Source organism: Lampetra fluviatilis, chromosome 27, assembly GCF_964198595.1.
Source record: "Lampetra fluviatilis chromosome 27, kcLamFluv1.1, whole genome shotgun sequence".
Lineage (NCBI taxonomy): Eukaryota > Metazoa > Chordata > Hyperoartia > Petromyzontiformes > Petromyzontidae > Lampetra > Lampetra fluviatilis.
In genome coordinates this window covers 2,900,030-2,926,102 of record NC_136301.1, presented here as the reverse complement: position 1 = coordinate 2,926,102, position 26,073 = coordinate 2,900,030, and the positions used below count along the sequence as shown (strand labels likewise).

General features: G+C 47.1%; 2 protein-coding genes across 2 annotated transcripts in view; one reads left to right on the top strand and one right to left on the bottom strand.

The window, feature by feature from the left end:
* The window catches only part of CZIB (CXXC motif containing zinc binding protein), a 379,487-nt gene that overhangs the window by 62,020 nt on the left and 291,394 nt on the right, over nucleotides 1-26,073 (bottom strand). The window lies entirely within an intron of this gene.
* The window catches only part of LOC144942428 (scavenger receptor cysteine-rich domain-containing protein DMBT1-like), a 46,812-nt gene that overhangs the window by 296 nt on the left and 20,443 nt on the right, over nucleotides 1-26,073 (top strand). The window contains exons 2-17 of the mRNA XM_078869301.1: nucleotides 1,535-1,576; nucleotides 4,691-4,726; nucleotides 5,708-6,019; nucleotides 6,806-6,820; nucleotides 7,948-7,965; nucleotides 8,774-8,794; nucleotides 10,185-10,304; nucleotides 13,217-13,258; nucleotides 14,045-14,161; nucleotides 14,662-14,685; nucleotides 15,006-15,047; nucleotides 15,829-15,948; nucleotides 16,452-16,472; nucleotides 16,794-16,835; nucleotides 17,606-17,722; nucleotides 18,215-18,238. Coding sequence (XP_078725427.1) covers nucleotides 1,535-1,576; nucleotides 4,691-4,726; nucleotides 5,708-6,019; nucleotides 6,806-6,820; nucleotides 7,948-7,965; nucleotides 8,774-8,794; nucleotides 10,185-10,304; nucleotides 13,217-13,258; nucleotides 14,045-14,161; nucleotides 14,662-14,685; nucleotides 15,006-15,047; nucleotides 15,829-15,948; nucleotides 16,452-16,472; nucleotides 16,794-16,835; nucleotides 17,606-17,722; nucleotides 18,215-18,238 — 1,113 coding nt within the window. The remainder of the gene's footprint in view (nucleotides 1-1,534; nucleotides 1,577-4,690; nucleotides 4,727-5,707; nucleotides 6,020-6,805; nucleotides 6,821-7,947; nucleotides 7,966-8,773; nucleotides 8,795-10,184; nucleotides 10,305-13,216; nucleotides 13,259-14,044; nucleotides 14,162-14,661; nucleotides 14,686-15,005; nucleotides 15,048-15,828; nucleotides 15,949-16,451; nucleotides 16,473-16,793; nucleotides 16,836-17,605; nucleotides 17,723-18,214; nucleotides 18,239-26,073) is intronic.

The following is a 26,073-nucleotide window of genomic DNA, read 5'->3' as shown; positions in this document are numbered from 1 at the left end:
GCGTCAAACAAAAGCGCGGCTTTAACAGTCAGCAAGCCTGCCACTTTAAGTCGACATATGCATAGTTTGCTGATGAGTCCTAATTCAGGTGAAACGCCACGTGCCCGTCTCCCATTCTGATGGCTGATGGACCACATTGATGATTATTGAAGCGTGCGTGTTTCCGACACGTTTCATTTGAACTTTGGCTAAAAGGGTTGTAGATTAAAGTCACTTCTGGTTGGGAGAGGACCCTCTAGAGACCCTTGGCACCAGGGAGCATAGCAGTAAAGCGCCAGGGCCGTGGCATCAAGGAGTGAGATAACGACGAAGGGTTAAAGGCGCAGCCTTGCAATTGCTCACTGACGACACTGCTGGCAGATGGGCCCTACATTGGAGGAGATGGCATTTGGCCTACTCTTTCACGCTGCGGGTCAAGAGGTTGAAGAATCCACACCAGAATCCGACTCAACACGTTTCGTCGGATTTCTGTTCTTCGTCTCGAATCGGCACTGCTCCATGGAGAAGCTCCCTGTCAATCTACTGCTAGATGAAGGCCTTGCGACACCGTGTCACACCAAACCGCGCCGCATGCAATGCTGTTGTTGTGTTTTGTGTTGGGCGAACTGAGTGATTGGTTAGAGAGTGTACATCGGGACGTATGTTGAACTTCTTTCGCAACGTAGCCACCCGATTAACACGGTTGGCTCCGTACGGTGCGAAAGATGTGCAACATGCACACGACCGTGCTAAACGGAGGTGCGGGGGTGCTAATCGGTGGTATTCGTACGCCGAACATACATCTACTGTTAAAGCCCGGTGCTCCGTCTGTCCGTCAAATCAATTATAAGAGATTCATACTCTTAGGTTTTTTTCGGTAAAAGTCACGTTGGTAAAAAAAAAATGAAAATAACTCAATTAAATCACGACGTTTCGGAGGCAACACAAGTCTCCGTCTTCAGGTGGGACCGTCACAGCCACATTTACTGTATCAAATCTAGAATTATAAGAAAGCCTTTCAGAAGACACGAATTAAAAAAAGTTTTAGAAAGTGGAGCATACATACAATAGAGTCAGTAGTATCTACTACAGAGTCAGTGGTATCAACAGGAGCTCGATTAAGGCGGCCACAGGCCAGAGATATTCTACTTTTGTTGAACTTGCGGAGTTTCCCAAACTGCAGATCCTCGCGACTCGCCATCACGACCCAATCGTTTCCGCGCTTACAAATTCACCATTCCATACAAATCAACTCAACTCCACGCTGCAATGGACGTGTCCACACGCTCACGCAACGGGTATCTCGATCTTAAATCTGAATCGGCTCTAGCGCTGAAAGTGTTCATGGTTGTACGTGGCGAGCTCAGTTCAATACCGGGCCGTGATTAAATGATATCTGTACCGGTCATAAATCTGGCAGACATCGGGCACATTCCGAGTGATTTGGTCATCGACAGGATTGATGTTAACTCATATGTTTAATTACCTACAATAATAATAATATGATTCTGCAGACACCACTGATCACCGCGTGTATGTGTTTATTTCTTTCAAGTGTCATCATGGACAACAACAGCACAAGGATCCACTGCCCCAAGTAAGACATTTGAACGCATATGCTCAAGAAGACAACAAAACCACAATTAATTAATGCGATTATTTATCAAAGTAAACACCCCTTTATCAATTAACTGCTGGACGAAGGCCTTCCCAGGCCCTGTCGGTCATCAGGGTTGTTTGACCATACTTCACCACGCTCGTTATTTAGAGATGGTGAAGATCGGTTCAAACATCTATCACGTCGCCTTGGTCGGGGGCAGTCGAGCTCAGGTGTTCGGGGCTCATAGCACTTGAACTTCTTTCGCACCGCACGTAGCACTCATAGCACAGTTTCAATTAACATCTCACAAACGCAAAGCTCCAGTGGCTTCCTAACCACCGCGCCACCGTTCAGCCCCTTGACTCACAGACGGTGGCATTGTGACGTCGTTCGCACGCGCCATCATTTTGCACAACACGAGGTCGGCGTTGTCGTTGACTTTACACGTCGAATGGTGGCGACGAGAAAGCCAATCGTCGTCTTTCTCGAGGCCGCTAAAGGGGGGCAACCACGTCGTGTGACGTCACCAGTGGCCCAACTGGGAGTAGTGATAGGGGTAGTGATAGGGGTTGGGGTAGTGATAGGGGTAGTGATAGGAGTTGGGGTATTAATAGGAGCTGGAGTAGTGATAGAGGTAGTGATAGGGGTTGGGGTATTGATAGGGGCTGGGGTAGTGATAGGGGTAGTGATAGGAGTTGGGGTAGTGATAGGGGCTGGGGTAGTGATAGGGGTAGTGATAGGAGTTGGGGTAGTGATAGGAGTTGGGGTATTGATAGGGGCTGGAGTAGTGATAGGGGTAGTGATAGGGGTTGGGGTATTGATAGGGGTAGTGATAGGAGTTGGGGTAGTGATACGAGTTGGGGTAGTGATAGGGGTTGGGGTAGTGATAGGGGCTGGAGTAGTGATAGGGGTTGTGGTAGGCCTGGTCGAAGCTAGGAGGCGGGGGCAGGGAGTCGCAGGATCATGATGGGCTAGGGGGTGAAGAGATGGGAGTTTGTTTAAAGGCATGAACGGAAGCAGGTTAGTGAAGATGGTTGCTCTGCTGTGTGCTGCTGCAGTGGGACTTTGTTGCAGTGGAGGGGGAACAAGAATGGAGAATGAACGAGAGCGAGACTGGGCGCAAGAGGGCAAGGGAACAGAGATTGGGAGCGTAGAGGATGGGATGGGACAGAGTGAGGAATGAGAGAAGCGAGATGATAAGGTTGGGGCAAGACCATGGTGGGGGAGCGGGGGGCGGGTTATATAGACGAGACTGAGAAAGTTAAACGGACATCGAAAGTAGAGAGGGAGCCAGTGGAGTTGGGTAACTAAAGCAGATGTGTGTGGCAATTGTGGGGGAGGTTAAACAATGATCTGGGCTGAGGCATTTTGTATCTGTTGGAGAGAGGTAACCACAATATACCAATAGGTTTCACCCTGTCTGGCAAGGAAACAGGCTGTTTAGATGTTACAACATCAAACAGAATCATTTTGACATCTTAACACATGTTGTATTGCCAGAAAGGGTAAACGCGATTGTACTGGTAGGAACCGCCAGGTTACACCAGCCCACAGGGGATTATTGTATCCGTCCGTCCGTCGTGCAGGGAGGGGCTGGGTGGGGAGGGAGGGGCTGGATGGGGAGGGGACGGTGGAGAGGGGCTGGGTGGGGAGGGTGGGGCTGGGTGGGGGGTGGAAGGGGTGGGGCTGGGTGGGGAGGGGCTGGTCACCCCGTGGTGCCCTTATAAAACTCAACGTTTAACCTACTCACGCCGGCTTGTGACCGCCCTCACAGTCGGCCATATTTGCGGAATACACCACGCCGCCATTGACCCTGGCCATTGACCGAGCAACCCAACGTTCCTACCAGCTCCCTCCGCAGGAACGTGTTTATATTTAGATTCTGGCAAGAAAGGTCCCATATAGGAGTAACTGCGTCGGCAGGAAGGCAAAGAAGAAGAGATCGGTCATCGTCAAGCCTTGAGTGAAAGCAAGGGAGTGAAGCAGGAGTTTAGCGGCAGATGGTGAGGTGAAGGGACGGATTTTGCGAATATTGACTATGTGAAAGCGGCAAGTGCGGGTAGTGGCAGAGATGTCGTTGGAGTGGGAGGAGTTGACGATGACCTCGAGGTTTGCGAGCAGAAGAGGCAGGAGAGTGAGGGAGAAGGGAGGGAATGAGATGGTATGATAGGGTGCAGGTGAGCGGGAAGAAGGGAAAAAAAATATTAACATTTTAGAAGGATTGACGGTCCCTATGTTAGTGTAATGACAATAGAGCCTGCATGTGGTGTGAGGGGACTGGTGGCCACGGAAGGTAATGACAGGGGTATTAGTTGTGAGTGCGAACGGACTAGTGGCCATGGGAGGTAATGACAGGGGTATTAGTTGTGAGTGCGAAGAGACTGGTGGCCACGGGATGTAATGACAGGGGAGTCAGTTGTGAGTGTGAAGGGACCGGTGGCCACGGGAGGTAATGACAGGGGAGTCAGTTGTGAGTGCGATGGGACTAGTGGCCACGGGAGGTAATGACAGGGGAGTCAGCTGTGAGTGTGAAGGGATTGGTGGCTACGGGAATGTTCGAGAAGGGATCGTGGTCAGGTGACGGAAGAGGACGGTAGAGTCTGCCGGTAGAGCGAGCGTGCAGAGTCAGTGAGAATGATCGAGAAGGGGGGCGTGGACTCGTGTTGGTTTTAAAGGGAGATGCGTGGGAGACTCTGGGCTGTTGCAGGGGGGGGGGTCTCCGCCTGATGTCAAGTAAACGCGTCTTTATTAAACTGCCATCTCAAGAGAAGTGTGTCAAGTCGTCATTACATTAGCACCAAACAAACACATGACGGGAACGCTGCAAAACTATACGTGCCGCACTTTCTCTATCTACTGCTGGATGATGAGAGCCTCCCCGCGTGAGTCAATGCGGTTTGGTAAAAGTGTGGGCTCTCAGTACCGGGGTTCAGATATCACTAGCTACTGATGCGATCCGTGGATGGGAAATCGATATTAGAGCTGTAATAAAATTGCACGCAAGATTAAGAATTACGGCTCCGACTGTAGCTTCTACGCTGTTTCCTGCAACCGGGCTTTTGCGTGATCACGGCTTTACAATGTCTGCGTGTTTTTGTTTTTGTATTACAGCAAGCACAGAATCGCCACAGGTCACTCATGATGCTGGTACGTAACTCTCCTTCTTGCAAAACCTCGACACATTTCCATTTTGCAAAACGTAGACAGACTTGTACCATTCGTGTTCTTAATAACGCAACATTTTCATCGCCAATTTCACGTCAACAAGTGGTTTAACCCTACACACGCTACGTACAAAAGTAGACTCGTTGTTATGAAGATCAGTAAGCAGCAGCACCATTGCTGGCTTCGATCTTCTGCAAAGCTTCTGGGGCAACAACCCTTAACTGCATCCACTGCACAAACCATGGCAATGGCAGCAGATAATCATATTTATAATGTGCCAGATTTTGCAGACAAGTCAACAACTCAGAGGCGCGGAACCAAGCTCAGGGCTGCTCGAAAGCCCCGACCCAAACAGATAGAGGCCTTTAGATGTTTCAGAATGCATTTGATGTTGCGGATGTGCAAAGGGATAGAGAGTTCCACGGCGAGAGGGCAACAGCAGAGATCCGACGTGAGGCTGTAACAGTTCGAGACCTTTGGAGTCTGAACGGACGGCCCCTGAGGCTGCTTTTAATCATTCATTCAGTGATCACTTTCAAAGCTTCCTAACGATATGTTGAGGAGCTCGATGACAATGTTGAGGTCTGCTGCTGCTGCTGGTCACGACGTTTGAGAGAGTTCGTGTCGTTTTGCTATTCTTCCTCCTCATCCGTTGAAGGAGCGCAGACTACAATAGTTTACTATACGTCCATAGTTTGGGTTGTGTGGACCCTATAGTAAACCACCACCAGTACTCGCAAACACTCACCACAGTGGCTCACACTCACCAACACGACCACCACAAGGCCTCACCAACACTCACCACTCACCAGCACGGACTTGACCCCCTGCTCCGACCGCTTCGGCACTCCTACCATCTCACCCTCGTCGTCGTCGCCATCACCGAACCATCTCGATCGTGACGAATCATCATCACCACCATCTTTGTCTCTCGACGCACGCTCCACGACATCCCCCACCCAGGCTTACCGGTCAGACTGGTGCAGGGCGGCTCGTGCTCTGGCCGAGTGGAGATTCTCCACAACGGGCGGTGGGGCACGGTGTGCGACGACAACTGGGATATTCCAGACGGGAACGTGGTTTGCCGCCAGCTGGGCTGCGGTTACGCCGTGGAAGCTCCAGAGAAGGCCCGCTTTGGTAGGGGCTCCGGCCCCATCTTGATGGACGGGGTGCACTGCAGCGGCTCCGAGTCCTATCTGTCGCACTGCCTCTTTAATGGTTGGAACAGCCACGACTGCAGCCACGAAGAGGACGCATCCGTCATCTGCTCACATGGTCATTATAACTTTGATTTGAAGCTTTCGTGACTGCAGGAATCCATAGTCTAATGGTTGTTTCGGTAAAGTCACGTAGGTAGAAATAAAATAAAATAAAACAAATCACGACGTTTCGATCGCAACACAAGCGGTCGTCATCCGGCGACCGCTTGTGTTTTATTTTATTTCTAACTACGTGACTTTACCGAAAGAACCAAAGAGTATGTCAAGATAATTAATACGCTCGTCTCGTATACTTTTTGTTGTTCCGTGTGGGGTGGGGTGTGTTTTACGGACTTGTTGATGTAAATACTAACACGACGGTCGGGTGGAGTCAGAGGGTTACGTGGGGAAAATGGCCGTTTCTCCTCGTGCTGACAGAAGTAACGTCATCAGCCACGATCAGGTTGAGGTGCACATTGGCACCCTCCTCTAGGGGACCCCCCCCCCTCCCTCTGCTGCTGGTGTCAGCAGCTCTAACGAACCAAGACAAACATGGCCTTTTAGCCCACGTAGGCATCTTACCCCAGCCTACGATAGTAATGATGGTGGTGGAGGGGGGGGGTGGAACGGTTTTGCAACTGACTTAAAACAGTGATTTTATCCCAAAGAGTCAACTGTGTGTGTGATGAGCGCGGTGAATTCGTGACGGACTGGACTTATACGAGTGTGCAATAATGTTCGGACTTACAAAAAAAACTCCATTCGAAATGAGCTTCACGTTGTGTGCGTTACCATCGTAATCCCCGTGTTTTGTGTTTCTGTCTTTTTTCAAACCTCTTCCCAATTCTCTCACCCGGAGCAGATGCCAGTAGCTACGGTAAGGAGTTTCTATCACCGCGTGAAAAGCTTGACGTGATATTTTTTTTTTTACCCCAGAGGCGTTTTATTGTTACGTGTTCACTTTGTACCTTCGCGGTCGCATCGCGACGCTGTTCAGAGGCGTTTACACGTGTCAGTGTGAAGCTAATCGTAAACCGGGATCAATCAAGGCTCTTTGCTCATTAGCTGGGCGATGGTGGCTATGCCGTGGCCCGTAACAATCCAGCACTGTGGAGGGGAGGGTTGGTGGATTACTGCATAAATGTTGTGAAACTCCTTTTCCATGCGTGTCGGAGGTACCATTCCCCCCTGACTTTCCAGAAGCTAAAGTGTGGAATCCACCTGTTTCGTCCGTAAGGGATTTAGTGCTTCCCCCTCACATGCGTGGGTTTCTTCCTGGTGCTCTGGTCGATAACACCTTATTATGTAGAGGATCGCAGAGCTTTGGCAATTGTTGGCGCTGGCTCACCGCGTAGGCTGCTTCTCCACCTTGCCTGTCGTTCCTCCTCGCACCTCTTGGGTCCTTCGCTCTCGACAAGAGTAAGCAAATGCTACGCGGCGTGTTCCAAGCTGAAATGATTTACAGTATGATCATTAGGGCACGATTTGTGATCGTACTGGTGGTGTAATGTACAATGCATCTCTTAAGCTCGAACAAAACGTGCACCTTGATCGCGTGTGTGCCCACGCTCTCTGATCTTATTATTCGATTCGTATATTTTGCACGGAAAAGAGACCTCGCGGACCCCCTCTGCAGTCGACAGAGGCCGCTAACGCCCCCCGCAACGTTGAAAGGGACAACAATCGATCAGAATTGGGAGAGGGGAGCGGTGGGTGGTGGCAATCGTAAAATTGCAAAACACGAGATATTGGAAATCCGTATCGGCGGTGCGGCTGGTCTCACGGGTGCGTGTAAACGCCTACATAATTTATGGTGGCACGTCGCCATGCGAATGTTGAAATCCCACCACCAGTTCCAGGGCAGCATGGAGATGAATTCTTCTCGGTGGTCGTATAAGCACTTTGACATTGAATTGACTGGAAGACACCATAACGCGATGTATACATTTTTGACACGTTGTATGCATGTGCGTGTGTTTTTATATCATGCGTGCAATCCATCAGGGACCACCGTCGATGCCGGTAAGATGTTTAAACCTGTTTCTTGTGACGTAAGCTAAAAAAGTAGCCAAAGAAACAGTTCGTTTCTGTCCACAGTAAATGTGTTTTACCCGAGTCCCATCGGCCTATTTGCCTTGTGAAGTAACCGGAGTGCATCTATAAAGGGACCGTCCATAAATGACGTCACACACCTAGCGCCTTCGCTACAGAGCCGCTATCCGATCACCGTTGTCTCATTGCTGGCTTAGGACAAGCTGCTTCCGACGCAGCTGGGACGGGCACTGCCATTACCATCAGCAACTAAATAAAAATGAGGACAAATGCGTGTTTGGAAGTGTTCATAATCAACGCTTTTGGGTTTAGATCGCGTTATTTATAAATGTGTCGTAACCCTCAACCACCCGACACGGCCAATTAGTAAAACAAGTGTCACGTTGACAAAAGACAAATAGTTCACTGCTTTAGCCCACCGGTGTGTTGAAGCGTGAAACCACAACATTTACAATTTTTGAGTACGACGTTTCGCTGGTAATTGCATCCAGCATCATCGGGCAATTCGCCAGAATGGTGAGCCTCTGCTCTGTCTCCCGGTCTTAAATAGAGCAGCAGCAGGGTGACGTCATCATTAACTCATCAACTCATCAGGTGCAACGATTTGAGGCGGGGGGGGGGGGGGTTATTGTAATTATATACTAGATTAGTAATCAGGCAGTTGTTACGATGCGAGTTGTAGATTAATAATCAGTTGGAATGTGTTTTATTGTAATTATGCTACGTTGGAAGTGTTACAGATCCTATGCATGATGTGTCTTCCCTGTCTTTTTTACAGGACCCACAACTGGCTATTACGGTAAGATATGCTGTTACAGATCCACAGAGAGCTATCGGATTGACTCCGAAGAGACATAGGTCTCGATCAGTGTGTAATTATTTTGGTGGTTGTGGGACATGCTGCTGATGTAATCACGTGCACCAGGTGCTCATTCAGGCTAAGTTGACCTAGGGGTGGCCCCAAGAGTATGACCTTTGATGGTGCGTTCGGTGATATATCATCATTTACAAAATAATAATTTTCGCTGTCAGCATCATGTCACTCGTTTCCAGATGGGTCATACTCTAGGATGTTTAGCTAACGCTAAAAACAACGTCAATTATCCAGGAATACCTCACAAAGTTTCATGAATCGTTTTCAGAAGGGTACCTCGAGGTTCAGTGAAGCTCTGCTGCCAGGCAGAGGGCCTGGTCCACAAACCGTGGGTTGTGAGTTGTAATTCCGGTTGGGAAATGGCTTCTCTCGCCATCCATCCAGGTTACAAAAAATTAACCCGTAAAAACAAAGTTTTTCACTATAAATCCTTTATATGCGTGGCGGCTAGAGTCCTCTCGTCCTCTGGCTTGAGATGGCTGCCACCTATGGGTCAGATGATTGCCTGCCACCATTAAGCAATTGGTAATTAAATATAATTTATTTTTTCCTAAAAAGTGTAAAAATTTGGAAAAATATTTTCTCGAAAATAAATTGTCACGCACAACGAGTCTGTGTGCAAAATGTCAGCTCGATTGGATAACGGGAAGTGGGTTAAAAAACGACCGAAATATTTGCACGGTCGTAAGTGCGCAAGCAAGTGAACTTAATATAAAGGATTTAAAAAGGAGTGCCACCTTGTGGCACTACAGCAGTGGGAAGTGTTGTCCTATGGAGAGATTCGTCCCAATAATGGAATTTAGAATTCCCACGATTGACCCATGGACCGCCAACTAGAGCTGAACGGTTAATCGATTTCAAATCGAAATCGCTATTTGAAACAATGCGATTAAGAAATCGCAAAGGCTGCGATTTTTTGCGATTATTGGAATTGTTTTTTTTATTATAACTTTATTTATTTAACTTAACAATTGTTCTATGTTTGATTGTTCTATTTCAATTAAAATGTTTTAATAAATACATATTGGAAGCAATTCATATCTTTTAAGTTCTCATCCTTGCATTAGAATATATTGAGCAGTTCATATTTTGATGGTATCATGTGGTGGTAATGCTCCATCACCTGTTTTAAATCTATTACGCAGTGAATATTGAACTGAAACTTGACTTTAAAAAATTTAATCGCAAATCACATCGCAATATCGGTCAGAAAAATCGCAATTAGATATTTTCCCCAAATCGTTCAGCCATACCTCCAACAACATATATGAGCACAAGGCATCGAGATGAACGACGAGATTGTGTTTCTCTGCAGGGGCGTGCTACTCACACCCGTGTCAGAACGGTGGCAGCTGCGCGAACATGCCCTACTACCCCTACTACCGGTGCTACTGCCGCTCGTACTGGACTGGCACCAACTGCGAATACTACTACGGTGAGAGGGCAGAGTCTGTCCTGCATTGTCTGCTGCTCTTGTGTTACATGTCCTGGTGTCTATGTCAACATCAATCACACCGGCAGCCACGCATGAATTACAATACAACCATCAGCCATTATGTCTCCACTGCTGGATGAATTCCTCCCAAAGTCATTATCACTTTCCTGCTATGTAACAATTCACGAAGCTCCTACGCATGAGCCCATTTAATTGCTCCGTCTCCTTTGGCTGACAATCATTTAGTGTTCCCTCACTTGACTGACAATTTGTCATTAGTCTTGACTACCTCCAATCATTCCTTTCAGTGATGTGCCTAAACCCATTTACTTCTCTTAACAGTTGATATTATGTCTCTAACTTGCGTACGTTCCTTGATCCATGAGTTCCTTTTCCTATCTATTTAACAGCGTGCAGAAACTTGCCATACAGTGTGACATCGGTAATCACTGGCGAATGTGTTTTTCTTTCACATGCCCTCTCGGCCATCAGGAGCACATTCTACGAATGCACCTGGTAAGATCTCGCACACCGTGTTGGTGGTACGCCACACACAAGCCATCTCGATCACAGTAATCCAAAAGATTAATTGTTGTTTTTTGGAAATTAAACATTTTCAAGATAAGCTTGTAAGAGGCAAGGAGTTAGGTCTGTCTGTTTGTCTTAAACATTTAATTTTCTTAAGAGTCAATATGATGTCTGTCAGCTCGTGTATATCCCTTGATCCATGTGCTCCTTTTCCTGTCTCAGTATAATTGCAGCATGCAGATGGGTACCGTACAATACTGCATTGGTAATCTCTTCCACGTGTTTCTCTTCCACATGCCCTCTCTGCCATCAGAAACAGCTACTCGACCCGAAGCAGCGGATACGACCCACTCTAGTGAGTGACCTCTCTTCCAGGGCACACACACCGTGGGTGTCGTGGGGTTTTGCACACCCCACAATGTTTAGATGTGGGTAATAAACGGAGGGGAGTAAACCCCTAATGTGTGATTGTGGCTGTTTATCATTGAGAGTCTTCTTCTTGAGTTCTTCCTTAAATGCCCTGGTCCAAAAGGGCAACTTTAGGGCATTCGTTCTATTTCCCGTGGAAAATATTGATATTTATTATCACTCCCCACCCCCTCGGTACAAACATCTGAACACTTTTGATTCAAGCGGCGTCCTCGTGGGCAACAGGAGGCAGCAACTTCCAATCAGACAGAGGTCACGTGACTCCTGCAAAATGGCGGCTTACAAATCCGGCATGAGTGGGATCTAGAGTCTGTAGTCCAGACGGATGGAACTTAATTTAATGCATGCTTTTTCGATGAGTAATGTATTATCGTGTGTGAGCGATTGGCAAACTGACTTGTAATAATGTATTGTGCAAAAGAATGACTTTAATCTAACTCGTGACTAGGCTTAGGCCTACCCCAATCCCTCATGAAGTAGTGACGAGAACTCGGCTGACCCCATCCCTAATGAACTAGTAACTAGTACGAGGCCTACCTCCATCATAATCAACAAGTGACCAGTACTTCGCTTACTTCTTCCAAAATGATTAGTATTAGACCTACTATATCTCTAATTAACTTGTACTAGGTCTACTCCATCCCTAATCAACGAGTGACCACTATTAAGAAGCCCTGGCACGTGACGTGATGAGAGTGTGTTTCTCTGTAGGTGCTTGCCAGCGGAACCCATGCCAGCATGGCGGAACCTGTGTGGAATATTGGCGCTACCCCTACTACCAGTGCTACTGCCCCTATTACACGACGGGCACCAACTGCGAATACTACTATGGTGAGAGGGCAGAGTCTGTCCTGCATTGTCTGCTGCTCTTGTGGCACATGTCCTGGTGTACATGTAATCATCAATCACACCGATTTAAAGCTTTCGGGACTGCAGGGATTCATCTTCTTGGTTCTTTCGGTAAAGTCACGTAGAAGGGAAGTAATAAAAAAATAAAAATAAAACATAATAAAATAATTCTCACGACGTTTAGGCCACAACGCAAGTAGTCGTCACCTGAAGACGGCTACTTGCGTTGTGGCCGAAACGTCGTGAGATATCTTTTTCATTATATTTTATTTTTATTATTTGATTACTTCCCTTCTACGTGACTTTACCGAAAGAACCAAGAAGATCAATCACACCGGCAGCCACACATGAATTACAATATAACTATCAGCCATTATGTCTCCACTGCTGGATGAATTCCTCCCAAGGTCATTATCAATTTCCTGCTATGTAGCAATTCACGAAGCTCCTACGCATGAGCCCATTTAATTGCTTCGTTTCCTTTGCCTACCAATCATTTAGTGTTCCCTCATTTGACTGACAATTTGTCATTAGTCTTGACTACCTCCAATCATTCGTTTCAGTGATGTGCCTAAACCCATTTACTTCTCTTAACAGTTGATATTATGTCTCTAACTTGCGTAGGTTCCTTGATCCATGAGTTCCTCTTCCTATCTATTCGTGTAATTAACAGCGTGCAGAAACTTGCCGTACAGTGTGACATCAGTAATCACTGGCGCATGTGTTTTTCTTTCACATGCCCTCTTGGCCATCAGGAGCACATTCTACGAATGCACCTGGTAAGATCTCGCATGCTGTGTTGGTGGTACGCCACACACAACCCATCTCGATCACAATAATCCCAAAGATTCATTGTTGTTTTTTGGAAATTAAACGTTTTCAAGATAAGCTTGTAAGAGGCAATGAGTTAGGTATGTCTGTCTGTCCTAACCCATTTAATTTTTTTAAGAGTCAATATGATGTCTATCAGCTCGTGTATATCCATTTATCCATGTGCTCCTTTTCCTATCTCAGTATAATTGCACACATGCAGAAGGGTACCGTACAATACTGCATTGGTAATCTCTTCCACGCGTTTCTCTTTCACATGCCCTCTCTGCCATCAGAATCAGCTACTCGACCCGACGCAGCGGATACGACCCACTCTAGTGAGTGCCCTCTCTTCCAGGGCACAGACACCGTGGGTGTCGTGGGGTTTTCGCACACCCCACAATGTTTAGATGTGGATAATAAACGGAGGGGAGTATTCCCCTCATGTGTTATTGCGGCTGTTAATCATAGAGAGTCTTCTGCTTGAGTTCTTCCATAAATGCCCTGGTCCATAAGGGCAAGTTTGGGGCATTCATTCCATTTCCCGTTGAAAATCTTGATATTTATTATCACTCCCCACCCCCTCGGCACAAACATCTGAACACTTTTGATTCAAGCGGCGTCCTCGTGGGCAACAGGAGGCAGCAACTTTCGATCAGACGGAGGTCACGTGACTCCGGCAAAATGGCGGCTTACAAATCCAGCATGAGTGGGATTTAGAGTCTGTAGTCTAGAAGGATGGAACATAATTGAATGCATGCTTTTTCGATCAGTAATGTATTGTCGTGAGTGAGCGATTGGCTAACTGACTTGTAATAATGTATTGTGAAAAAGAATGACTTTAACCTAACTCGTGACTAGGCTTAGGCCTACCCCAATCCCGCATGAAGTAGTGATGAGTACTCGGCTGACCCCATCCCTAATGAACTAGTAACTAGTACGAGGCCTACCCCCATCATAATAAACAAGTGACCAGTACTTCGCCTACTTCTTCCCTAATGATTAGTATTAGACCTACTATATCCCTAATTAACTTGTACTAGGTCTACTCCATCCCTAATCAACGAGTGACCACTACTAGGAAGCCCTGGCACGTGAGGTGAGGAGAGTTTGTTTCTCTGCAGGTGCTTGCCAGCGGAACCCATGCCAGCATGGCGGAACCTGTGCAGAATATTGGTACTACCCCTACTACCAGTGCTACTGCCCCTCGTATTGGTGGGGTACCAACTGCGAATACTACGGTGAGAAGACAGAGCCTGCCATGCATCGTTTACTGCTCTTGTGGCACATGTCCTGGTGTCCATGTAAACATCAATCACACCGGCAGCCACGCATGAATTATAATACGACCAGCAGCCATTATGTCTCCACTGCTGGATGAATTCCTCCCAAAGTCATTATCACTTTCCTGCTATGTAACAATTCACGAAGCTCCTACGCATGAGCCCATTTAATTGCTCCGTCTCCTTTGGCTGACAATCATTTAGTGTTCCCTCACTTGACTGACAATTTGTCATTAGTCTTGACTACCTCCTAGAATTCCTTTCAGTGATGTGCCCCAACCCATTTACTTCCCTTAACAGTTGATATTATGTCTCTAACTTGTGTACGTCCCTTGATCCATGAGTTCCTCCTCATGTCTATTTGTGTAATTAACAGAGTACAGAAACTTGCCGTACAGTGTGACATCGGTAATCACTGGCGAATGTGTTTTTCTTTCACATGCCCTATCGGCCATCAGGAGCACATTCTACGAACGCACCTGGTAAGATCTCGCACACTGTGTTGGTGGTACGCCGCACACAACCCATCTCGATCACAGTAATCCCAAAGATACATTGTTGTTTTTTGGAAATGAAACGTTTTCAGAATAGCTTGTGAGAGGTAATGAGTTAGGTATGTGTGTCCTAACCCATTTACTTTTCTTAAGAGTCAATATGATATCTGTAAGCTCGTGTATATCCCTTGATCCATGTGCTCCTTTTCCTGTCTCAGTATAATTGCAGCATGCAGAAGGGTACCGTACAAACTGCATTGGTAATCTCATCCACGCGTTTCTCTTTCACATGCCCTCTCTGCCATCAGAATCAGCTTCTCTACCCGGAACAGAGGATACGACCCACTCTAGTGAGTGACCTTTCCTCCAGGGCACAGACACCGTGGGTGTCGTGGGGTTTCGCACACCCCACAATGTGTAGATGTGGGTAATAAACGGAGGGGAGTATACCCCTCATGCGTGATTGCGGCTGTTTATCATAGAGAGTTTGCTGCTTGAGTTCTTTCTTAAATGCCCTGGTCCATAAGGGCAATTTTAGGGCATTGATTACATTTCCCATTGAAAATATTGATATTTATTATCACTCCCCACCCCCTCGGCACAAACATCTGAAAACTTTTGATTCAAGCGGCGTCCTCGTGGGCAACAGGAGGCATCAACTTCCAATCAGACAGAGGTCACGTGACTCCTGCAAAATGGCGGCTTACAAATCCGGCATGAGTGGGATCTAGAGTCTGTAGTCCAGACGGATGGAACTTAGTTGAATGCATGCTTTTTCGATGAGTAATGTATTATCGTGAGTGAGCGATTGGCTAACTGACTTGTAATAATGTATTGTGCAAAAGAATGACTTTAACCTAAATCGTGACTAGGCTTAGGCCTACCCCAATCCCTCATGAAGTAGTGACGAGTACTCGGCTAACCCCATCCCTAATGAACTAGTAACTAGTACGAGGCCTACCCCATCATAATCAATAAGTGACCAGTACTTTGCCTACTTCCCTAATGATTAGTATTGGACCTACTCGATCCCTAATGAACAACTACTAGGTCTACTCTATCCCTAATCAACGAGTGACCACTATTAGGAAGCCCTGGCACATGACGTGATGAGAGTGTGTTTCTCTGTAGGTGCTTGCCAGCGGAACCCATGCCAGCATGGCGGAACCTGTGTAGAATATTGGTACTACCCCTACTACCAGTGCTACTGCCCCTATTACACGACGGGCACCAACTGCGAATACTACTACGGTGAGAGGGCAGAGTCTGTCCTGCATTGTCTGCTGCTCTTGTGGCATATGTCCTGGTATCCATGTAAACATCAATCACACCGGCAGCCACGCATGAATTACAATACAACCATCAGCCATAATGTCTCCACTGCTGGATGAATTCCTCCCAAAGTCATTATCACTTTCCTGCTATGTAACAATTCACGAAGCTCCTACGCATGAGCCCATTTAATTGCTCCGTCTCCTTTGGCTGACAATCATTTAGTGTTCCCTTACTTGACTGACAATTTGTCATTAGTCTTGACTACCTCCAATCATTCGTTTCAGTGATGTGCCTAAACCCATTTACTTCTCTTAACAGTTGATATTATGTATCTAACTTGTGTACGTTCCTAGATCCATGCGTTCCTTTTCCTATCCATTTGTGTAATTAATAGAGTGCAGAAACTTTCCGTACAGTGTGACATCGGTAATCACTGGCGCATGTGTTTTTCTTTCACATGCCCTCTCGGCCATTAGGAGCACATTCTACGAATGCACCTGGTAAGATCTCGCACGCTGTGTTGGCGGTACGTCACACACAACCCATCTCGATCACAGTAATCCCAAAGATACATTGTTGTTTTTTGGAAATTGAACGTTTTCAGACAAGCTTATGAGAGGTAATGAGTTAGATATGTGTGTCCTCACCCACTTACTTTTCTTAAGAGTCAATATGATATCTGTAAGCTCGTGTATATCCCTTGATCCATGTGCTCCTTTTCCTATCTCAGTATAATTGCAGCATGCAGAAGGGTACCGTACAATACCGCATTGGTAATCTCTTCCATGCGTTTCTCTTTCACATGCCCTCTCTGCCATCAGAATCAGCTACTCAACCCGGAACAGAGGATACGACCCACTCTAGTGAGTGACCTCTCTTCCAGGGCACAGACACCGTGGGTGTCGTGGGGTTTTCGCACACCCCACAATGTTTAGATGTGGATAGTAAACCCCTCATGTGTGATTGCGGCTGTTAATCATAGAGTGTTCTGCTTGAGTTCTTCCTTAAATGCCCTGGTCCATAAGGGCAAGTTTAGGGCATTCGTCCTATTTCCCGTGGAAAATATTGATATTTATTATCACTCCCCACCCCCTCGGCACAAACATCTGAACACTTTTGATTCAAGCGGCGTCCTCGTGGGCAACAGGAGGCAGCAACTTCCGATCAGACGGAGGTCACGTGACTCCTGCAAAATGGCGGCTTACAAATCCGGCATGAGTGGGATCTAGAGTCTGAAGTCTAGACAGATGGAACATAATTGAATGCATGCTTTTTCGATGAGTAATGTATTGTCGTGAGTGAGCGATTGGCTAACTGACTTGTAATAATGTATTGTGCAAAAGAATGACTTTAACCTAACCCGTGACTAGGCTTAGGCCTACCCCAATCCCTCATGAAGTAGTGACGAGTTCTCGGCTGACCCCATCCCTAATGAACTAGTAACTAGTACGAGGCCTACCCCCATCATAATCTACAAGTGACTAGTACTTCACCTACTTCTTCCCTAATGATTAGTATTAGACCTACTATATCCCTAATTAACTTGTACTAGGTCTACTCCATCCCTAATCAACGAGTGACCACTACTATGAAGCCCTGGCACGTGACGTGATGAGAGTTTGTTTCTCTGCAGGTGCTTGCCAACGGAACCCATGCCAGCATGGCGGAACCTGTGCAGAATATTGGTACTACCCCTACTACCAGTGCTACTGCCCCTCGTATTGGTGGGGTACCAACTGCGAATACTACGGTGAGAAGACAGAGCCTGCCATGCATCGTTTACTGCTCTTGTGGCACATGTCCTGGTGTCCATGTAAACATCAATCACACCGGCAGCCACGCATGAATTATAATACGACCAGCAGCCATTATGTCTCCACTGCTGGATGAATTCCTCCCAAAGTCATTATCACTTTCCTGCTATGTAACAATTCACGAAGCTCCTACGCATGAGCCCATTTAATTGCTCCGTCTCCTTTGGCTGACAATCATTTAGTGTTCCCTCACTTGACTGACAATTTGTCATTAGTCTTGACTACCTCCTAGAATTCCTTGCAGTGATGTGCCCAAACCCATTTACTTCCCTTAACAGTTGATATTATGTCTCTAACTTGTGTACGTTTCTTGATCCATGAGTTCCGCTTCCTATCTATTTAACAGCGTGCAGAAACTTACCGTACAGTGTGACATCGGTAATCACTGGCGAATGTGTTTTTCTTTCACATGCCCTCTTGACCATCAGGAGCACATTCTACGAACGCACCTGGTAAGATCTCGCACACTGTGTTGTTGGTACGCCACACACAACCCATCTCGATCACAGTAATCCCAAAGATACATTGCTTGGTTTTTGGAAATAAACGTTTTCAGAATAGCTTGTAAGAGGTAATGAGTTAGGTATGTGTGTTCTAACCCATTTACTTTTCTTAAGAGTCAATATATCTGTAAGCTCGTGTATATCCCTTGATCCATGTGCTCCTTTTCCTGTCTCAGTATAATTGCAGCATGCAGATGGGTACCGTACAAACTGCATTGGTAATCTCTTCCACGTGTTTCTCTTCCACATGCCCTCTCTACCATCAGAATCAGCTACTCGACCCGGAGCAGAGGATACAACCCACTCTAGTGAGTGACCTCTCTTCCAGGGCACACACACCGTGGGTATCGTGGGGTTTCGCACACCCCACAATGTGTAGATGTGGGTAATAAACGGAGGGGAGTATACCCCTCATGTGTGCTTGCGGCTGTTGATCATAGAGAGTCTTCTGCTCGAGTTCTTCCTTAAATGCCCTGGTCCAAAAGAGCAACTTTTGGGTATTCGTTCCATTTCCCGTTAAAAATATTGATATCTCCCACCCACCCCCTCGGCACAATCATCTGAACACTTTTGATTCAAGTGGCGTCCTCGTGGGCAACAGGAGGCAGCAACTTCCAATCAGACAGAGGTCACGTGACTCCTGCCTGATGTCATGCTTTTTTGTGCATCTGAATAAAAATGGCGGCTTACAAATCCGGCATGAGTTGGATCTAGAGTCTGTAGTCCAGACGGATGGAACATAATTGAATGCATGTTTTTCCGATGAGTCATGTATTGTCGTGAGTGAGCGATTGGCTAACTGACTTGTAATAATGTATTGTGAAAAAGAATGACTTTAACCTAACTCGTGACTAGGCTTAGGCCTACCCCAATCCCTTATGAAGTAGTGACAAGTACTCGGCTGACCCCATCATAATAAACAAGTGACCAGTACTTCGCCAACTTCTTCCCTAATGATTAGTATTAGACCTACTATATCCCTAATTAACTTGTACTAGGTCTACTCCATCCCTAATCAACGAGTGACCACTACTTAGAAGCCCTGGCACGTGAGGTGAGGAGAGTTTGTTTCTCTGCAGGTGCTTGCCAGCGGAACCCATGCCAGCATGGCGGAACCTGTGTGGAATATTGGTACTACCCCTACTACCAGTGCTACTGCTCCTCGTATTGGTGGGGTACCAACTGCGAAAACTACGGTGAGAGGACAGAGCCTGCCATGCATCGTTTACTGCTCTTGTGCCACATGTCCTGGTGTCCATGTAAACATCAATCACACCGGCAGCCACGCGTGAATTACAATACAACCAATTGCCATTATGTCTCCACTGCTGGATGAACTCCTCCCAAAGTCATTATCACTTTCCTGATATGTAGCAATTCACGAAGCTCCTACGCATGAGCCCATTTAATTGTCCCATCACCTTTGGCTGACAATCAATCAGTATTCTCTCACTTGACTGACAATTTGTCATTAGTCTTGACTACCTCCTAGAATTCATTTCAGTGATGTGCCCAAACCCTTTTACTTCACGTTAACAGTTGATATTATGTCTCTAACTTGTGTACGTTCCTTGATCCATGAGTTCCTCTTCCTATCTATTTGTGTAATACTGGTAGGAACCACCTGGTTCCACCAGCCCACATGGGATTATTGTTTCCGTCCGTCCATCCATCGTGCATCCAAAAATGGGAGGGGTCAGGCTGGGTGGAGAGGGAAGGGTGGGGAGGGGCTGGGTGGGGAGGGGCTGGGTGGGGGGTGGGAGCAGTGGGGCTGGGTGGGGAGGGGCTGGTCACTCCGTGGTGCCCTTTTAAAACTCAACGTTTAACCTACTCACGCCGGCTTGTGCCCGCCCTCACAGTCGGCCATATTTGCCGAATACACCACGCCGCCATTGACCCTCGCCATTGACCGAGCATGCCGGCTCATCACAGTGTACTGACCGATGTCACACACAATGAATGCGTCATTATCCCCACCCTTGGCTTTACTTAATTCCCTGAGTCAGATTTCAGATTTCTGATTAAGCCAATGTTTCACGTTTCTCTCTTGGCATGGCAAATAGCCAGTGGAAAACCATACCATGAGGACCCTGCACTGGCTTGGCTCGAATGTGCCAGTGGAACACCAATGAGTGTAACCGCAAGCTTAAACCTCTCAATGTTATTTTTAAAAAGTGGCAGAAAAAAGTACAAATATTACACACGAGAGTAACCACTGCCTTGTGTTTGTCTCTTCCCAATGGCGTGTCTCTGTGGCTAACAGGTACTACTTCTTCACCTGGTAAGATCGCGCAAAGAGCGGTGATGACACGTGGCACACCCAAGCCGTTTCGATCACAGCAACACCCCCCAGGATAATTGTTACATTGTTGTTCTTGGACATTTCACACTTAGCTTCAGTTTGAACTCCATGCGTTGCCTCCCAGCGCCCCCCCCCCCCCCCCCGTACCTCAGTACGTTGCCTGTTCGGTCCACAGCCTGCCCACACACTCACCATGCCCTCCCCTCCCTCCATCCCCCGCGACTACGTTGTCCCCACCTGAAGGACGCTTGTGTTGCACCCGAAACGTCGTGATTTAATTTAGTTGTTTTCATTTATTTTATTTTATTTTTTACCTACGTGACTTTACCGAAAAAAAACAAAGAGTATGAATCCTTGCAGTCACGAAAGCTTCAAATCTAGAATTTCACACTTTCTAGATAAGCTTGTGAGACGAGATGCATTGCCAATGTCTGCCCATCTGTCCAGTCAAACCATTTCCTTTTCTCAAGAGCCAATAGGGCATCTCTGTTATTCACTTGTGTTTGTTCGTTGATCCATACGTTCGGTTTCCTGTCTCTCATTGTATTTGCAAGCATGCAGAAAATTACGGTACAATATTGCATCAGTAATCACTGGCGCATGTATTTGTCTTTCATATGCCCTCTTTGCCATCAGAATGGAATTCTACTTCTCCACATGGTAAGATCTCACGCAATGCACAAGCTGTCTCGATCACAGCAACCTCCGGGTTAATTGGCAATACTGCATGTGGTTCTTGGCTTTATATTGTTTTCCAGGAAAGGTTAAAAGCTTGAATGCAATAGTGCTGTTCTATCTGGCTGTAACTGGGTGGGGCATCGTAACTGGTAAAGATCATTCAACAGGTGCCATGGTGGCTAGGAGATGTTAACTACATCACCTGGTATGCAGGAGGTCATGGGTTCGATCCCAACCTGGACGCCTGTAGATTTGGAGTCTGCATGTCTCTCACGCTCCATTATTAGAAACATGCGTATTAGAGTATTATACATTTATACGCATTAATCCACTTTGTTGAGCTATCATTTGTGACCAGGTCACGTCTGAAAACGAGCTGTATAGCTCAGTGAGCCTTACCTGGCAAAATAAAAATAGTTTATAGTTTTTTTTTAGAGTTCACGGCATAAAATCGTGTTGCTATTATTTGGACTTCACCTATTGAAAATAAGCAAAACATTTCAAAGGGTTGGCCGCACCCTCCGCACCCTTCCCCACAGAGCCACTATCCAACCCAAGAAGTCTCATAACAGGCTGTAGATGCACTGCTTCCTGTGGTGCTTATATTTGTAGGTTGCCACAGCCTTGTGTTTTTGTGCAGTAATTGGTGATGACCAGGTTGAAACCATTAATTCGGTACACTGGAGAACCCAGTTTTATCACAACCAGGCTGCCTGAATTTGAACAAGGAGATCTCAGGGGGCCATCTTGTTTGTGTGTGTGTGTACATAGCAGACACAGCAGGGTTGAGCGCAACTCATCTCTGATGGGTATAGTGCTTTTTAGCAATAGTCAAGTCCCTTCCTGCCAGCCTTGACCCTGGCAGAACTTTCCTGGCCTGCCCAAAGCGCCACCGGCTCAGTGCTGTGGCCTCCGGGCCAACCAGCCGCTTTTGTGCCTTGTGTGTATCGCAATACGAGCCTGTACATTATCCGTATGTACAAGAATAAAAAAAACCAATCACCCGTCTGCAATGAACAGATGTCCCAGTCCGGCTGGTCGGGGGTGGTTCCTGCGAGGGCCGTGTGGAGGTCTACTACTCGGGCTCGTGGGGCACCGTGTGCGACGACATATGGGGCCTGCAGGACGCCGAGGTGGTGTGCCGTCAGCTGGGCTGCGGCTACGCCTTGTCCGCTCCGAACAACGCTCACTTTGGGATGGGCAGCGGCCAGATCTGGTTGGACGACGTCAATTGTTATGGCCACGAGTCTTCTCTCGCCCGGTGCAGCCACTCCGGGTGGGGACGTCACAACTGCGGTCACCATGAGGATGCCTCCGTCATCTGCTCGCGAGGTTAGTGTTCCTTCGATTCATGCACAAGGTCACTTTGGGGGTTTTATTTGCATACAGAGGACGTTTCTGCGGCATAACGGCCAGCGCATTGGGCTTTAAATCCAGACGTCGCAGTTAAAATTACCAAGTTTTTAAGTCCTTCTGCCTCTGTTCATCCAGCAGTACAAATGGGAATTAGTCAATCAGATAGCCGGACAACTGACCAGCATGGAAGAGTAGGTCAAATATCTTCTAAGAGGGGCTCTCCTTTTTGTGAAGGCCCTTCCGTCAGCAGTGATGTGATTACCCAGTTATTGCAGGGCTACACCTTGTCCTCTTTACAACAATACAGCCACTCACTTATGTTTTTAAAGTGGGCAGGGTCACAGGTATGTGCCAAAACAATGCAGATCTTACATTTTCATCATGGTGGAGCAGGATGTCCCTGCCTCTTGCTATCAACGCAGCGAACAAACATCATTCATCAATCTCCCGGTTTCCAGGGTAACAACAAAAGCCGTGACAACGGCTGTCTTTAAGTCCAAACAACACAGCAGACAGGCCCTGGGACAAGGATCCTCCAACGGAATATTGAGAGACTTTGTCGGGCGCAATGCGAGTATCTCGTGAATATACTGAAACCCCTTCACGTTGATGTCCTGACGCTCCAAGAAGCCCATGTCTTGGATGCCATACATGCCAGTCGCGACCACATCCAAGGATACAACCACCACAATCCTCCCAGATTTCCCCAAAAGTCAACATAGGCACATCATCACCCACATATGCATTGAAATCTCCATGATTCTGTCAAAACGATTACCAAGAGGTAATGAGGCTATAGAAAGGTTGATGAGTCGAATTCACCTTTGTGTTGGCCTCCTTAGTTTTAGCTGCCAAGAAGAGCATCCCCCGAGGCTTCTGGAAATAATTTACTCTCTGCTGGACAAAATAGACCCAGGGCCTGCTCCCACAATACAACCAGTCGGGCAGCCTAGAGGTTACAAAGGGCCCTGCGATAGTCTTTAGACTCAACCAGACATCAGCGGTGGATTGAGTGTGCTGAAGTGCTGGAATTCGCACGCTCCAGTCGCCATGCTTGGGCCCTACTATGATGTTTTGGTACTTCTAATCCTTCAGAATACCGAACCACAAGTGTTCTGTCCAAATGTATAGCCTCTAAACTAATGAAGAACACAAAGGACCGCTCGACAAATTAGCAAAAAGTGAGAGATTCATCGCCAATTACACCAAACAATGGCCTCAATTTCTTCACAAGACCCCACCGCCAACAGTACAGAGGAAGTGAGGGAGGGTCTGGCTGCAATGAAGAAAGGCAAGCCTGCCAGCAGAGATGGTATCCCCCCCATAATTCCTCCATTACTTAGGCCCTAGGAGACTCCAATGGATTGCAAACCTGTACACCAAAACCATGAAAACCAGATGCATCCCTAAAGCATGGCAGGAGGCAATGGTGATTGCAATACCCAAACTGAGCAAGCCAACTGACAACCCAGGAAACAGTAGGCCAATATCACTCCTGTGCATGACGTATAAACTCCTGGAACGCATCAGCCTCCAGAGAATCAGCCCCCTCGTCGAGTCGGTGATCCCTGAAGAACAACCCGGATTCTGGCCTGGCCGCAGCTGCTGCGACCAAATTTTGGCCCTTGCGACACAGATATCAGGAGAAATCTTAAACCGGCACAGCCTTTGTGGACTTGTCATCAACATATGGCACAGTCTGGATTAAGGGCTTGATGGTGAAGCTTGCAAGGACCATTCCCTGCCTCAAAACGATACACCTGATATGGACAATGCTGAGCAAAATATGGGCGATAATGCCAGCTCACTTCAGTTCCTCAACAATGGATTGCCACAAAGTTCAAGACTTATACCAATGCTCTTCAATGTCTCTACGAGCAACACACCGCCAACCGGGTCACGCAAATTTGCAGATGACCTTTTCCTAACAATGCAAGCAGCCACTTTCAATGGCACCGAATCCACTCTGAACCAAGACCTCGATACCACGGGGGGTTACTTCCGGAAATGGAGGCTGTGGCCAAATCCCCGCAAATCAACAGTCACTGCGTTTCATCTTGGTTTACAGGAGTGTCGAGCACACTCTGAAAGGGACCTTCTGCGGCGAACACCGTGCGACACGACCCCACTCCAACCTATCTCGGAGTGAAGCTGGACTGAATGCTGATCTTCCACGACCGCCTGAAAAAGTTAGCCGCCAAGACCAAAACAAAGGGTCAACCTGGTCCAGAAACTGGCAAGCACAAGCTGGGAAGCAACAGTGCTACGGACATCAGTGATGGCCATCGTGTACTCCGTAGAACTGTGCACGGGTATGAACCAGAAGTACTCGCACGTGACTTGTTGAAGTCCCGATGAACACTGAAATACGGTGTATCACTGTAACACTCAATTCGGCCCCAGCACTCGTTGCCCGTGCTGTCACGCATCTCCCCCGTCAATCTGCCGCAACTTTCCGGGAAGTCTGCGAATAGAGGAAAAGGGGGTCACCTTCCCATTCATCAGGACCTCAATAATGTCCCTCGTTATCACTTGAAGTCATGCAAGCCCTTTTGGATTCATGCCCCTAACCTGCAACAACACTAACTCGACCCTAATGAAGCTTGGAAAGCTGAATGGAGTTTATAAAAGAACTCACAAACTCCTTGTGAAAGACCCAACACAGAAGATCCCTGATTTTGACCTTCCGCAAATCTCATGGTCCACCATGAACCACATCCGCACAAACAACGGCAGGTGCAGATACCTGATGCGTCAATGGGAACTTGAAAACTCTCCAGTGTGCAGCTGCAGTCATCCAGAACAGACCGTACAACATCTAATGGTGCAATGCCTGATCCACAAATACGAAGGAAACATTGCAGCAATACACTCCGCCGCTCCTGATGCAGTTGTTTGGCTTGAGCACCTGAATTGTGACATTGTAGTGATAAATGTGCATCTACATCAGCCATCAGAGAGAAGAAGGCAGGCAGGGCCATGGCTGAATTCGTGTCCAATATTGCAATTCACAATTGATGTTTGGGTCAGATCACGGAAGTAAAATGTGTGTCGTTCACTCTCCTCCACCCGACACAGCCTATGAATAAAGTTGCTACGCGATGAACAAACATGGCCAACTCATTACTGCTTCAGCAGCACCGCTGGTGTGTCGCTTTAAAGCATTCTGACAACGTTTAACAAGTGGGTGGGGACGTGTTACTGGTAGTTACAACCAGCATCATCAGGCAGTTATCCGCAATGTGAAATGTCCTCCAGTCTTGGACTTTAAATAGGTGGTGTGATATTCTTAGGTTTTTTCGGTAAAGTCACATACGTACACAAATTTAAATTAATAAAAGTAAAATTAAAATAAAATAAAGATCACGACGTTTCGGAGGCAACACAAGCTTCCGTCTTCAGGTGGAACCGTCACAGCACGATTGCTGTATCAAGTAAGAGAAATTCC